The 14,141-nt window shown below is 33.9% G+C and overlaps 1 protein-coding gene across 5 annotated transcripts; it reads right to left on the reverse strand.

The window, feature by feature from the left end:
• Window positions 1-514: 514 nt before the first annotated feature.
• LOC117932369 (COP9 signalosome complex subunit 7) lies at window positions 515-13,856 on the reverse strand. 5 transcript variants are annotated; one of them, XM_034853600.1, is made up of 9 exons: window positions 13,459-13,856; window positions 11,326-11,401; window positions 9,424-9,512; window positions 6,876-6,965; window positions 6,248-6,292; window positions 6,065-6,135; window positions 2,003-2,141; window positions 1,298-1,386; window positions 515-889 (listed from the first exon to the last, which is right to left on the reverse strand). In XM_034853600.1, the coding sequence occupies exons 1-9, from the start codon at window positions 13,615-13,617 to the stop codon at window positions 868-870; spliced, it is 780 nt and encodes a 259-aa protein (XP_034709491.1). In that variant the 5' UTR covers window positions 13,618-13,856; the 3' UTR covers window positions 515-867. The 5 variants fall into 5 exon arrangements, with proteins under 5 accessions (XP_034709491.1, XP_034709492.1, XP_034709495.1 ...); XM_034853601.1 differs by having other exon boundaries at window positions 515-924; XM_034853604.1 differs by having other exon boundaries at window positions 1,298-1,403.
• Window positions 13,857-14,141: the final 285 nt, after the last annotated feature.

The raw sequence follows: 14,141 nt of genomic DNA on the forward strand, positions 1-14,141 counted from the left end.
TTCATCCACACCTATTGACTTTGACCTTCACACACCCACTTGAATATTCAACAAAATAAAAAATAAAAAAATAAATCACAAACAAGATGCCCTTTTACCATTTAATTCCTCATAACCACTCCAATATGGTAGTTGAAACCCCACATCCTTATCTAAATTTAATTAGAATTCAAACAAATAATAATAATAATAATAAAGTACTTTATTTTCTATACGTGTCGAAAAGACGTCATCAATCAATCATCGATAGAACAACCTTCAAGTCCCCGTTCGATTCTACCTAGATCGAATTTATTTATATTTTTATATCTTGATCTTATTCATTTATATTATCATATACAACAATCTAAATTTTCTCATACACATTCATTATGGGCCTAGATAAGGAGTTGGGTAAATGTTGATTTTGTACCTTAATATTTTCCATTCAATAAATTGTTTCTTCATTATCTTCTTCACAAATGTTAAGATGATTAAAAGAATCAAACATAAAGCTAGCATAGAACCTATGAAATTTTGCAGTAGAAAGCAGTATAAATTCATTATAGATAGCTAATAATTTAAGTCGCATGTAAGAGCAATATCAACAAATGATACAAATATTGGGAATAAACATGGGTAAATTATCTTTAGCCGCACCACCAAATCTGATCTTGTGTTTGGCCCAACTCAAGAAAGGAATAAAAATGGGTTCAATACACACTAAACCATTGTCAAATATGAGAATGTAACAAGTTTTGATGTCAAGGACGTGAAATTGTCCCCCAAACCATAAACCATGTGTCATCGTCGGAATGCCATGAACAAAAAACCGGCAAGTCGCCTGGAAACCTATCCAACTGGCCCAACCCTCTCCTCCCTATCTCTTCAAGATATTGGATGCCGTCTCCTGTGAATTTTTTCCCATATTATTCATCATATAGACTGGCCACCAAGGCAGTAGCAAAATAGTCAATTACCAAAAATATCGTGCAGACTTCATGTATCAAGCGAGAAGTGTCCAGTTTCACAAGCTCTCTCTAGTTTTCTTGGTAAACTCAAAATTAAATTACCAAATTTCATAATTCACTGATGACCCAATTGACATCAATGCAAGATATCAAAGACCAGATAAACCATGTCAAGATGATGTTTGATGTCTTAAACCTAGCGTTTCCAGAACTAGGAGGGTCCCGTTATCTAAGGGAGAGAAAGAATGGTTCATATATATATATATTGTTTCATGATTTTCTTCATGCATTTAGAGACATACAATCACAACCTGCATAGTGAAGATGTAATAGATATGGTGCGTTACCTCTTGGGTCGGCTTCGATCTTCCTCGTAGTCCATCACTCCACCAGGTTCAGAGTAGATCTCCTCGTGCCCTCGGAAGTCAATGTCGGCCTGCTTACAGTGTGTAACTTCTGCCACAACGTAAGTAAGACAATCGACCAACATATCCCAGCATTTGAATAACTCATTTTTATATGTCTGCACATTTCAATATCTGTATACCGTCCTAGTTAATGAAATTTTTTAAATGAGGTGGTCATGATTAAGTGATTGACATTTCCAGCCAACCTCAGTATCAGGGGTATGCATAACCCATTAGACGGCGGCAGTTTTAAGGTTGAAGGGATTTTGACCAAGAAAACCTTCAAGAAATTACAGGGGCTGTGGTGTGAGTGTGGAACATGTGTAAATGGGCATCTGGACCTCTGATGAATGTTTGTATTATCGAATTTGTACCCAACGTCTGAGGAATTAGCATTATTTTCCATAAGAGTTTGAAACATTAATATTCCACCATTTCTTTGTAATTATCTTTTTTCAAGACCAGTGCTTTAGTTTGTGCAACAACTCTATTCTGCTTTGCAATAACTTCAATTTTAAAAAGATAGGATCCTCTAAATGCTTTAGAAAACAAAGCGGGTAATTCATTCCATGGCACAAAAAACCATCCCGAGGATTGTGCATTCTAATTGACCAATATTTGACCAGAAGGATAAATTCAACTGACCTTGACGGAGAATGACTTCTTTACTTCCTCTACCCTCTCTTCGACTTCCTTTCGGTGTTTCTTGTCCAACTCACTCATGGTATCTGCCCACTTTATCTTCTCTTGAATTGAGAGGAGAAGATTATCTGATGTACCCAACCTAAGTTTTCATTCAAAGTGGATATACAAAATCATAAGGAAACCTAGCAGACTCTTATCTTCAAAATAATCTCCATAAATCAGGAAAGAAGGAAAAAATAATACTAGAGAGCCCATTAAGCTAAAACCATGGTAGAATATGGTGATAGAAGGCTAAATATCAACATGGTAACTGGGTGGAAGAAAAGGTAATCTATAATAAACCATATGATAGATTTTCCCCATACAACAATTTTTGTCACCAATAGAATACAATCACATTTTACTGATAGTTCTTAATAAAAATCAAATCTCACTTTTTTCACAAAAGATAATTCTCTGTCATTATTGAAAAGTTATTTTAAGGATAAAAATGGATGATAAGGAAATCAATAAAAATATTGTACCTGCCAGGAAACATACATGCATACATATTACTGAAAGCGCATGAAAAAATTGAAGCTTCAGTGTAGTTATTGTCCCAATGAATATCAAGGATGTATTACTTTTGATTTGTTAATATGTTGGTTTCCATTTTTGTTTTTTAGAGTTTTTATTTATTTATTATTGTGGCATTGGCATGCAGGGTGATTATGATCTTGAAAAATTTATTCTTCAAACATGAAACATGAACTTGGATGTGTTAATAATCCATTCACCGCACTTGTCTATGATCATAGTTTTTGGATATATTGGCATGTGTGTGCAGTCACCTCTTTTAACTCATTATCCTTTGTGAAAGTGGTTATACATTGCTCAACTTCATTCTTGCAAAGTATTTCATTATGTAATACATAGTTCTTCTATCTATTAGAAAATGATGATGATAATAATATTAGCGTATACAATATTTTATATAATACAAAGAAACACGAAAATAATACACAATTTAGTTTACAAGTTGACAATCATTTCATTTTCAAAGAGGACCTTAGTGAATATATAAATTAAAAATACTAATATTAAGTTTATTTCATTGAAACTCGAAACATTCACCGTTTACATGTCTGTGACATTAATGAATGTCTACATTTAAGCTCTCTTAAGCCCCTAATGTGGCAAGGGTATTAGCCTAAATGCATCTCACATTCCATCTAAATAAACTAGTTTCCAATAAATAACTATATAAATATATGCTTTTTTAACCTACTATTCTTCATGAAATTGGTTTATATTTAGCTCAACCTCATTATTGCAATATCATATATGTATCACATAATTTTTCTATTTATTAACATATATTAAAAAATAAAAATAAAAATTATGATATAAAATAAGGCACACAATACAACAACATAGGGAGAAAATACACAATACAATATATAAGTTACTTGTACTTAAAAACTTGTATCAATGAATAGTTTGTTTCTAATTAAAAAAAAGAAAGAAAGAAAGAAAGAAAGAAAGAAAGAAAATTTTCCAGTCTCCTTTCATGGATTCATCTGCTCAAAATCAGATGCATGCCCATGCGTGGATGAAAATGATGATCATAAGAACAAAAGGACATGGGGCTATCTGCGGGAACCTTCACCCGCTTGGTTAACTTGAATTAGCTAACATATCACTATATTCAACACCCACCTACATTAAATAATCCCTTCCAAAGGTACAAATTCCTTAAGAGAGCCTGGAATAAGGACTACAAGGGCCACAAAAGGCCAAAATATTCCCATCTTTAAAGTTGAGGAAAGATATCTTAAAGTTAAAGAGGAGTTCACAACAAAAGGAATATAAGAACAATATCTTTAAGTTCATAGATGGTTATCCTCGTTCTCAAATTGTCGTCACTTTCTTTCGTTCCATAAACATCAGAGGACTTAAGACAAAGGCATTTTTTAAATGATTTTGCTATTACAGCTCACATGACATAACGTTAATGCACCAATTCCTAAGAGGTTCCAACTAAAGTTTCACATCAAAACATAATGTGAAGCCACTTTCCAAATGTCTGTTGATATTAGGAGCCCACATGTTAATATATCAATTCCTAAAAAGATCTAAAATTAATGCTCCTGAAGCCTGGTTCAGGGGGCAAGGAGTTGGGGGTTGGGGGGGAGTTCCTAAGTCTGATTTCATTTACCCAAAATAACAAAATAAAAAAAAAAAGGTCCACAAGTAATCTTGACAAAATCCCTGGTGTCTTGTGGATGACAATTGTAAGTCTGGCAACTAAAAAAAAAAAAAAGGAAAGCCACTTCAGACAGGATTAGGGATTCCAATTTATCGAGGCAACAAACCAACCTACAGTCTTCTGCTGACAATCCAAAAGAATTTGCAAAGAAATTTCTCAAGCTAAAGGAACACATATCCCCTATCAACTATCTAGACTCGCCAGAAAACTTTGCAACAGCATAAGAAGCATCTAAACTGATTCAAGCTCCCAATCTTGCAAACTGTTTGGGAATATCAAACTTCAAACCACCCCAACCACCCAGGAAAATTCAAAACCTTGGCATCCTGGTCAGCCGTGACCAAAAAGAGATGGATAAACAGCCATATATAGGCAAATCACTACTCCATTACCCTTTTTTTTTTCTTTTTCTTTTTTTCCTTTTTTCTTTTTTTTATGGGGGTGAGGGGGATTGGGTTTGGTGTTATTATGACAAATGGAACACATCCTATCTCACAAAATAATATTTTAAATGAACAAGAGATTGCCCATGCCTGAGGCCAACTGTATTTTTCCTATATAACAAAGCTCATTCAAATTAAGTCTTTCAGGTTTTATGACAAAATCATAAAGTTCTGTCCTAGCCATACTTTTACTCCTATTATCTAATGGCAGTAGCCTTTGTCAAAGGAAATAGCAGAAACTTTTACTGGCTCAAAACTATACCACATAAATTTTTTCAAATATTCTATTCAAAAAAATCATGTTTCACCACTCATTAGGGCTGGCAAGAAACAAGTCATTAGCAAACAGATCAAAACCAGTGTTTTAGTTTATTCATGTCATTACTAACTGAACAATTCAAATTATAATTCAAGTTGCAAGATTGTTTGCTTGGCAAGCCAAGCTTGAGCAACATCAGGATCAAAAATCAATTAGGGTTGTACACAGTTAAGTTGGCCTCATACACACATAAACCATTAGTATATGTATACAATGAAACATTTTAAGAAAGTTCACATGTAATAAAAGTAATTGAGGTACAACAAAGGGTTGGGGAAGATTTTGGAGTATGCTGCAACTACTAACATTGAACAGATACAGTGTTGGCTTTTTACATGCAAATTTCAGATAATGCTAATGGACGAGCTTAGGTGGACCTGGGAACAAGCTCAAGCAAACAAAAGCTATGCGAACAAAACCTAAAGAGAAATGAATTAGTCAAGTCAAGGTCTGAGCTCAATGCAATTGCAAGAAAGGCAAGCCTTAACAACCAATACCTGGCAGGCTCATTTGCAGCCTGACTAATCATTACTAGCAAACTGAAAAGTCTAACCAGCCAAATAGAGGCTAAGATAATCCATTAGAAGGGTAGGTAGTCACTTGACAATGTAAAGAAGAATTACATTCCCCCGCCCAAGAACAAAAAAAAAAAACAAAACAAAAGACGATAAGAAATGTGAATAATTAATCCATCCACTACAAAAAAAAAAAAAAAAAGCCACGAAATTAGGAAAAGAAATAACAATCACACATATTTAGCTAGTTGCCTAGAGCTCCTACATTCAAGCAGAATTCCTATTATTAACAAAATAAAAAGAAATGAGTATGCAATTTCACAGTCGGGCGTCCAACAAAAACATATTTATGTCTGGTTTCCAGGTTATCCAGTTTGGTCAGGGTTTCAATGTTGATCCTTCAATTTATAGAAAGCAGGACTACCCCTTGGAAAAGCCAAACCACAGAGCAAGTGACAATTTAGAAAATTCACCACAGGGCAGTTACAAGGAAAAAAAAATGCTATTGGAATACTAAAATTTAAACATATATATTACCAATTTGATAATGTTTGAATCATACACCCGAGTTGCCCGGGTCTCAGATCCCTCCCTGCTGCAAATTGCACCTGCATGGTTCCACCTCATAATAAGATTTTGATTAAGTACTAATGCTTATGTCTAAATGATAACCAAAAAGATAATACAAAAGAAAGAGGAATAAAGATGATGAATTCAAACCTCAAAGCACCGTCGCAGCTGATCCAGCTTCCCTCTTACTATGCCCTAACAAAAGAAAAATCCCAATGAAAAAAGCAATACATTTCTCTTATCACAAAAAAATAAAACAAAAAACAAAAACAAAATAAAAGAGTAATAAATTTTTTTTTTCCACAATCATTTTGAAAAACAAAGTCCAGCTACCTACCCAATGCAATTACAAGGGCAGTTGGGACAACATATGGAATAAGATGACTTCAATAAGTTATTTATAGCATTTGCAAAATTATTTAACCAACAGTCACCACCAAAAAGTGATATGTAAAACTCAAAACAACATTTCTTGACTTACAAGACATGCTCTTACAGAAACACCAAAACAGTCAAATTTTAAATGCCATGAAAACCAGAAAAGAACACCACCAAAAGCTATGTTAAAGAAATGAAATGTTCCTTTTCCATGTGATGCCAAAACACCCCTAAATAACTGAGATGTCAAAAAGCACAAAGAAAAAGAAAATTTTTCCTCCTGGATGAAGAAAAACAACCCCTGGGACAGTTAAAATAATTATTTTCCTAGCATTACAAGAATTTCTCAAAACAGTCTATAGTTTGGTTGGATGCAGAATCCAGCTTGATGAATACCTACCGCATACATGCACTCATTGATAAGAAAATCTTCAAGTTCACGTACATTTGTAACATCTAATTCCTGCATTAGTTGATCATAGGGGAGTACCTGGGCAAGTACCAAAAAATTAGTCATAGAAAATCATGCAAGTTTGCAACTGTCATAATCAGGAATTTGGTGGAAGCAAAATGAAAAAAAAAAATGGATTGAATTTCACCAAGATGCTTCCCCAAGGGATACCACAACAGCAAGAAAAGAAAAGCAAAGCAAAAAAAAAAAAAAAAAAAGACGAAGTGTTTGTCAGAACAAATCTAGGAAGCCATCAGTAAAACTTAACATGATTCAACAGTGTGACCATGACAAAATATCAAATAAAAACCAATATGCAAATTGTTCAACATACATATATAAAAGTGGAAGCAATGACTTGATCAATCTCAGTGAGTCAGAGACATCAAAGCTGCACTTGATTCAATTCAAGGTTTTAAATTTTAAAGAAATGAGGACCTGTTTGGATTGGTTTCAATTCCAATTCTAAATTCCATAAAGGATATATTTGAATTAGTTTTAAGAAGCAAAAAATAGCCTTTTCAGCCCAATAAGATATTTTACATGCATTCAGGTTGTTTTGATATAAATGCTTTCAGTTTCAGAACTTTGTTTGGAAGTGACTAGGAGGTTGCTTCTTGCAGTTGCAGTATTTTTTTTTTTCTTTTTTGGCATGGGGGTGAGGTGGGGGGCTTATACAGAAAGTTGTGTAGTTTAATAAATTTTTCATAATACCAAGTTCCTCCCTTCACCTCTTAGTAAAAAACCTATAATACCAAGCACATCTCCGATAACCAAGCAAACCACCCAGTCTTTCCATTGTTCTCTCAACCCCAAGGAATGGATAAAGCCTCTATCAGACAAAAACAAATCCAGCCTTAATGAAATATTTTTCACATTTTCTTTACAATTTTTATAATCTTTGCTTCAAAAAATTTTTAGATGAAAATGCATCTCTTCGTAATGTAGAACTTTCTAGAATTCTTACTGTCTAGAGATTTTGTACTTGGAAGATCATGTCTCAAAGGGTCTCTCAAATATCTTCATAGATCTCATTCCATCACCATTTTTCTTTTTCTGTTTGCTCTCTCATTCTCTCTAGCTGTTAACTTTTATTTTAACTCATCATAATTTTTTTGATTGTTTGAACTAATGTCATCAAATCACATCCCTGAATTATTTAATTTCTTATATATAAATTTATATTTGACCTACATTTTTGCGTCTGTTGTGTGGAAAATGATTAATTTCTTTTAAATGTTAATTTCTTTTCACGTGGGAGGTGACGTGAGGAAAAGCCTTAACTTTGGATTAGGTCCAAAGGAGGGGGTTTTCTTTGGCAAACTGATGTTTTCTTTGCCACCCCAAAGAAAAAACTGTTGATCGCACTCTTCTCCACTGTGCAAAGACGTGGATTCTATGGAGCTGCTTTTTTCTCTCTTTGGGGTGACTTGGGTTCTCTCCTATTTGGTTAAGGAGACACTCCTTGGGTGGCATCGCTCCTTTGTGGGTAAAGCCTGCAAAAAGTCTTGGAAGGTGGTCCCTATATGAATCTTTTCGGAAGGTATGAAAAGAAAGGAACTTGCTAGCGTTTGATAATACAGAGTTTTTAGTCCAAATGATGAAAAATTCTTTTGTATGTAACTTGTGATCTTGGTTTGGGTGAGTGGCAGCCAGCCTATACTTCTTGTATACTTTGGGACGCTGTTTTGACATCTCCTTTTTATATTAATACTGTCTAATCTAATCTTACCTATCAAAAAAAAAAAAAATTAATCTTTTAAATGCACCTATTATGATTTTCTTTTTTAAAAGGATGTTGGAGATTCAGCAACAAAAAAGCTCTTCTAACATTTAAAAGTCTTGTGAAATACAATTCCCAAAGGCTAACCCATCATCTAAATAGATGCTTAGGCTTTAACTTCTCTTCTTCTGTTGGTCAGTTGGCTGAAGTGAGTAAAAGGCAAAGCCAACAAACCCAAAATTTATACCAACAAGTTTGAAGAAATATTTAGATTTCAAAACTAGGACAGAAATTTAAAACTGTGGCCAAGCCACTCCAAGCATGACAAACTTCTCTAAATCTCTCTCATTTTTTATTGGTCATATAAAAAAAGTAATTAAAAGAACCATCCCAAGGGTTAACCCACATTTTTTCCTAATAGACAAATAAGGAAGACGACACCAAAGATGTAACAAGGGAGCATAAGTGTACAACAAAATCACACCAACAGTATAGACAAAAACTCTTAAAGCAACCAGGGAATGAGAAAAAGGGAAAAAGGGAGGCAAGGTTACAACCAAATGATCATACTAATTATGCAGCTTCTCACATTTTGAAATACCTCCACCATTAAGTCCCAAAGTTAATAAATTTTCATTCTCTGTTTTACCACACATGAAACCAGACCACAACTGCAGTAATTGCTATCACTTAAAACAGGCAGGTAAATCGACATGCTCAAAAAGAGAAAATCCCAATATGAACAATGGTTTAAAACACTAGGCAATAGATTACCTTGTTTGTCTCAGCCAGTGTAAGTACAGTAAGCTGCTTTAACTTTAGGGCTTGATCAGGCACCAATTGTGGAAGACGGTCAACATTACCTATAAATCATAAATGTTTCCATGGTAAATATTCCATCATAATATGCTTTACACAAAAAAAATCCTTTTATAATAAGCCTTAAAAAGGCAAAATTCTATAAAACATGGATAGTGAGGAAACCAATAAGTTCTGATTTAAGTTATCCAAAAAAACATAAGCAACAATCTTTATGATATTGAAGACCGAGTTAGAACCGTGCAGGTACATCTAAGTTTACAGGGCAGCAAATAAATAGGTGCAGCAATAAGAAAGGGTAAATATCAAAAACCTCCCTGATGCTTTGAATAATATGAATACCACTGAGTTTCACCCAGTCTCTAAAGTAGCACTAACCTCCTTGAGGATTTGTTGCTAGCAACACTTGCCATACCCTCACGTTTAAAACACTTTCCAGAATCTGTCTACAAAGGATTTGATAAATTTGCTGGATTAAAGTGGAATTTTATAACAAAAACAGAATACCAACAGGTGGCTACCTGTTCTTGAAAACTCTAACATACTGCAACCACATCATAAATACTACTTGGAATTCTTCATAATTATGCATGTTTCTATTCTTTAATAAGTTTTTAGTTGAACAAAAAAAAAGAAGGTGAAGTAGGCCAAACTAGAAATACTAGGACTAGACTATTTTCTTTACTTTTACATGCAACCAATCTATTTGCTTTATTTTTGTAATCTAAAAACCCTACTTTCATAACTCTAAATCTATTCTGCATGTAGACCCATCACCCAAGCATCCAAAACTTTAAATTAATTGCCATCCAGCAACAACTTTTTGTCTGAAAGTTTTTAAAGATGCACCTCAAGGCACAATCACTCCCTAATTATAGTGCCTTGCTTGTCAAGGCATGCGCCTTGTTAGAGAGGCACTCCCTGTGTACTTTACCTTTCCTTTTTAAATACTTTTATTCTTTAAATTCGTAAATATATATTGAAATCTACATTTATTTTTCTTTTTTGGTTGAATGCTTCCTTAAATATTTGGAATTGTAAATTTTTTGTTGATTGGATTGAATTTTGAATCATATTTTATAAAATTGACATGCATCTTAAGTTGCATTTCACTTCACTCAAACATACCGTTTGTGTTGCACTTTGCGCCTCAGCCATAAGACAATTTTACACCATAGGTGCGCCTTGCGCCTTTTAAAACTATGCTTCTAATTTAGCCTGAAGCCTAAAAAATTGACTTCCATCTTCAAAAACATAAAACCATAATTTTTCCGAAGCATTGACCCACCAACAGAGAGATTAGATTGTAGCAGCACTATTATTGATTGAGCTGTTGTCACATCATCCATCCACAAAAGCTCTTAGTTTTTATGTCAAGCTGGAAATATGATAGCTCAACCAATGTTTTGGCCATTATTATGCAAAAAAGGGATCATAGAAAGGTAGAGTATTTGTAAATTGAAGAATAAATATGATCATAAAGTTAGTTCTTCTTCAGTCCCAAGATAAAGTTCCAATTCAAACTAAATCATGTGACAGAACCATCTTTCAAACTACTTTTGAGAAGACCATTGAGCCCTACAGCCACTAGCCACACAAGAATAGAACTTTCCAACCTCAAGAGTTAGGACCCTATCGTAAAAAATTTCAAACTGATTCTGCAATTTAGACATGAATGCACTACTACAAAATGTACAGAATCACGAGAGTCCTATCGTTATAAAATAAACCAGAATATCCCAAGAGATGATGAACACCATAACCATCAAATTGATAAATATCAACTAAAGAAAGAGAATAAAATTCAAAATTTAAAAAAGAAAAAAAAAAGGAAAAGAAAAGAGTTTCTATGCTTACTTTTGTAATCACTCCATGTGCCATGTGCAAACAAACGAAGCATATCGAGATATACGGAATTCTCAGTTCCTCCAAGCTGCAGTGAATTAATTAGTCAAAACATGAAGTAACCAAGCATGTTCTAACCAACAATACAGGCAACATAGGGGTACTTAGGGCACAAAATTAAAGAATGTACTAGAATTGATAGTATCAATGAAAGGAAGATCCCAAAAAAAAAAAAAGTACAATTACTGAGAATTGAATGAGATGAAAAGCAAACATAAAACTCTATCTGCCACCTATGCAGTTGCTACATGGAACATAAGAATGACTGGGAAAGAAAGAGAACAAAGCATAAGTTACTTGCTGTGCAAGCCCATGCATGTTTCAATTTGTGGCAAGCAGCTCAGCAAAGTATCAGCTCTAACAAAACCACTAGATAGACAAATATCTCTTAATAAAGCATCTCTCATGTAAAAGTCACTCATGGCTTGACCCTTCTTTGTTGAAGTCAAATTTTACTTCTTAAGCTCTTTCTTCTCATCTTGAGGAAACCTCATCCTCTTCTTGTATTTCCCTCTTTCACTCCAGCAAAAGTTTTGCTTATTACAAATTATGTGTGTAATTATGAGGATTAAAAACAAAAAATTACGAAATGTGCATAAGGAAAAAAAATGGATGAAGGGATAAATGTATGGAAGCACAAGAATATACCCATAACAATGCATTCACACCAAGTTAAAAGCAGCACTGACTGGACTACTCAAGAGAAAGTAAGTGAAACGATCAACCATGCACAGCAAAGGCCATGGACGAACTAGTGCAATGAGATGCTCCAGGTCAAAGAGCAGAAATAAGTGGAAGAGGAACTGGTAAAATAACTAGTGCAATGACATGCTCCAGGTCAAAGAGCAGAAATAAGTGGAAGAGGAACTGGTAAAATAACTCTAAAAAGCTAATCTAGACAGCTACATGAGGGATCCTGCAATCAATCGTCCAACAGTGACCCTTTTTATGTAGAAAAAGTGTGTAATCTTAACAATAAAGATTAAATCAATTAGATCAAGTTCCTTCATTCATGATTCTTACATGCTGAGCCCCACACAAATTATTATCCGTCTTTTCAATTTTTGCTTAACAATAAAGTATTATCCATCTTTTCAGTTGCTGCTTTGAACACTTTACACAAAACAATAGAAAATACTTAAAATTTGTTCTAAAATCAACAAATTTTCAAAAAAACAACTGTTTTCTGTCAAAAGTCTACTAAATATGTTTTCTATTTTATTTTCAAGAAAAGAAAACTGTTTCCAAGAACAATTATCAGACCAGCCCTAACATTTAGAACCTCAGATTTTTCATTTGGGACTGAGTAAAACAAAAACCATCCCTCCAACAAGTAACAATATTTCACCAACCCAACATAATTTTTTTCAACTATAGGTTTTGTAAACCAGAACAACAAAAAATACCCAAGTCTCCCAGTTCCCATCAGTGTGTTTGCTGAATCTACATGGCATTCAATTGATTTAAAGCAAAGTCACAACCCTTAAGTTAGTTTTTGATTAAGCAATCCTCTGAAACAGTTCATGATCTTTTTTGCTTGGCTTAGCAGGAACCATACACTAAAGGTCCAGAGCACAATCTCTTAAATAAACAACCCATAAATATCCACTATATTTTTTTTTATTAAATTGATGTTGTATTGGGTCGTCAATGCATATAAACAATTACCTTTTTTTTTATTGTTAGGGAAACCATGAAAAAACACCCGAGTAAACCTCTAACAACTACTTGATTCAATTAAGGAGAGATTTTCCTTTTTAAGAAGAAAAAAACCCAAACAACATAAACAAACATTAAAATCTTGACTTTACATTTTTTTTTTCTCACCATATAAAATATACTCAAATACCCATAATTTATAAAAACTAAAGATCCGTTTGGTGGCCGGAAGAGTGAAGAAAAACAAAAGGAATATCTTTTATTTCTTTCCCTTTCTTAATTTTACTCTAGGATTCAATGAATAACTAAACCCTCATCTTAAGGCCGAGAAAATGCGTGACCTTTCCCAATTTTCCTTGGGAACTAAACATAGGGCAAACGCGGATAAGCTTCAAATCAGAATCCAAAACAAAAAACGATACAGACCTCAACAACATTGGGAACAGCGAGAATCTCCGAAAAGGCGAAGAGCGAGGGGTGCGAAGTGGCGTCGAGGATCACGGTGGCGAGGGCGGAGCCATTGTGGGTAGAAGCTTGCTTAACGAATGCATCAATTAGCTCTGCTTGCCTTTGTTCTATGTCCATGATTGAAGAAAGTTTTCAACTGTGTAGATGAAATTGAAGATGAAGAAACAAATAAATCGATAAATTAATAAATAGTAGGGTAATATGGAAGCATTGAAAGGAAAAAAAACTAGGGTTTTGATCAGAATGGAAGATAGAGAAAGGGGTTTTTAGGGTTCAGAGATTGGGGGAGAGTAGAGAGTGGAGGAGGACAGAGGCTACTCTCAATAGCCCTTTTGAATGCCTTGTTTGTGGGCTGCTCATGCTTGTTTCCTTTGTATTTGTAGAAGTATTACAGGCCCTTTTACTTTTGACCTCTAAAGTAACGATGGACGTAATCCCAAAACTAATATTTTTATTATATTTTAATAAATAAAAATGTTAATATGTTTGTAACTTTTGAGGAGAAAATAAAACATTTTTTTTAATTTAAAATAAAATTGTTAATATTACCATCATGGACGTGAAATGTTTTATTTTTTTATTTTAAAAATGTCCTTTCATATAATTCTTCCTTAATATATTTGTAGCTTTTGAGGAGAAAA

Source organism: Vitis riparia, chromosome 15 (assembly GCF_004353265.1).
Source record: "Vitis riparia cultivar Riparia Gloire de Montpellier isolate 1030 chromosome 15, EGFV_Vit.rip_1.0, whole genome shotgun sequence".
NCBI classification, from domain to species: domain Eukaryota; kingdom Viridiplantae; phylum Streptophyta; class Magnoliopsida; order Vitales; family Vitaceae; genus Vitis; species Vitis riparia.

Coding starts and splice junctions, on each gene's coding strand:
- LOC117932369 (XM_034853600.1), bottom strand. CDS start 13,617: ATGGACATAGAACAAAGGCAAGCAGAGCTAATTGATGCATTCGTTAAG. Junction 6,136..6,247: donor AGCTGCGACGGTGCTTTGAG/GTTTGAATTCAT, acceptor GGAACCATGCAG/GTGCAATTTGCAGCAGGGAG. Junction 1,387..2,002: donor AGAAGTCATTCTCCGTCAAG/GTCAGTTGAATT, acceptor CACTGTAAGCAG/GCCGACATTGACTTCCGAGG.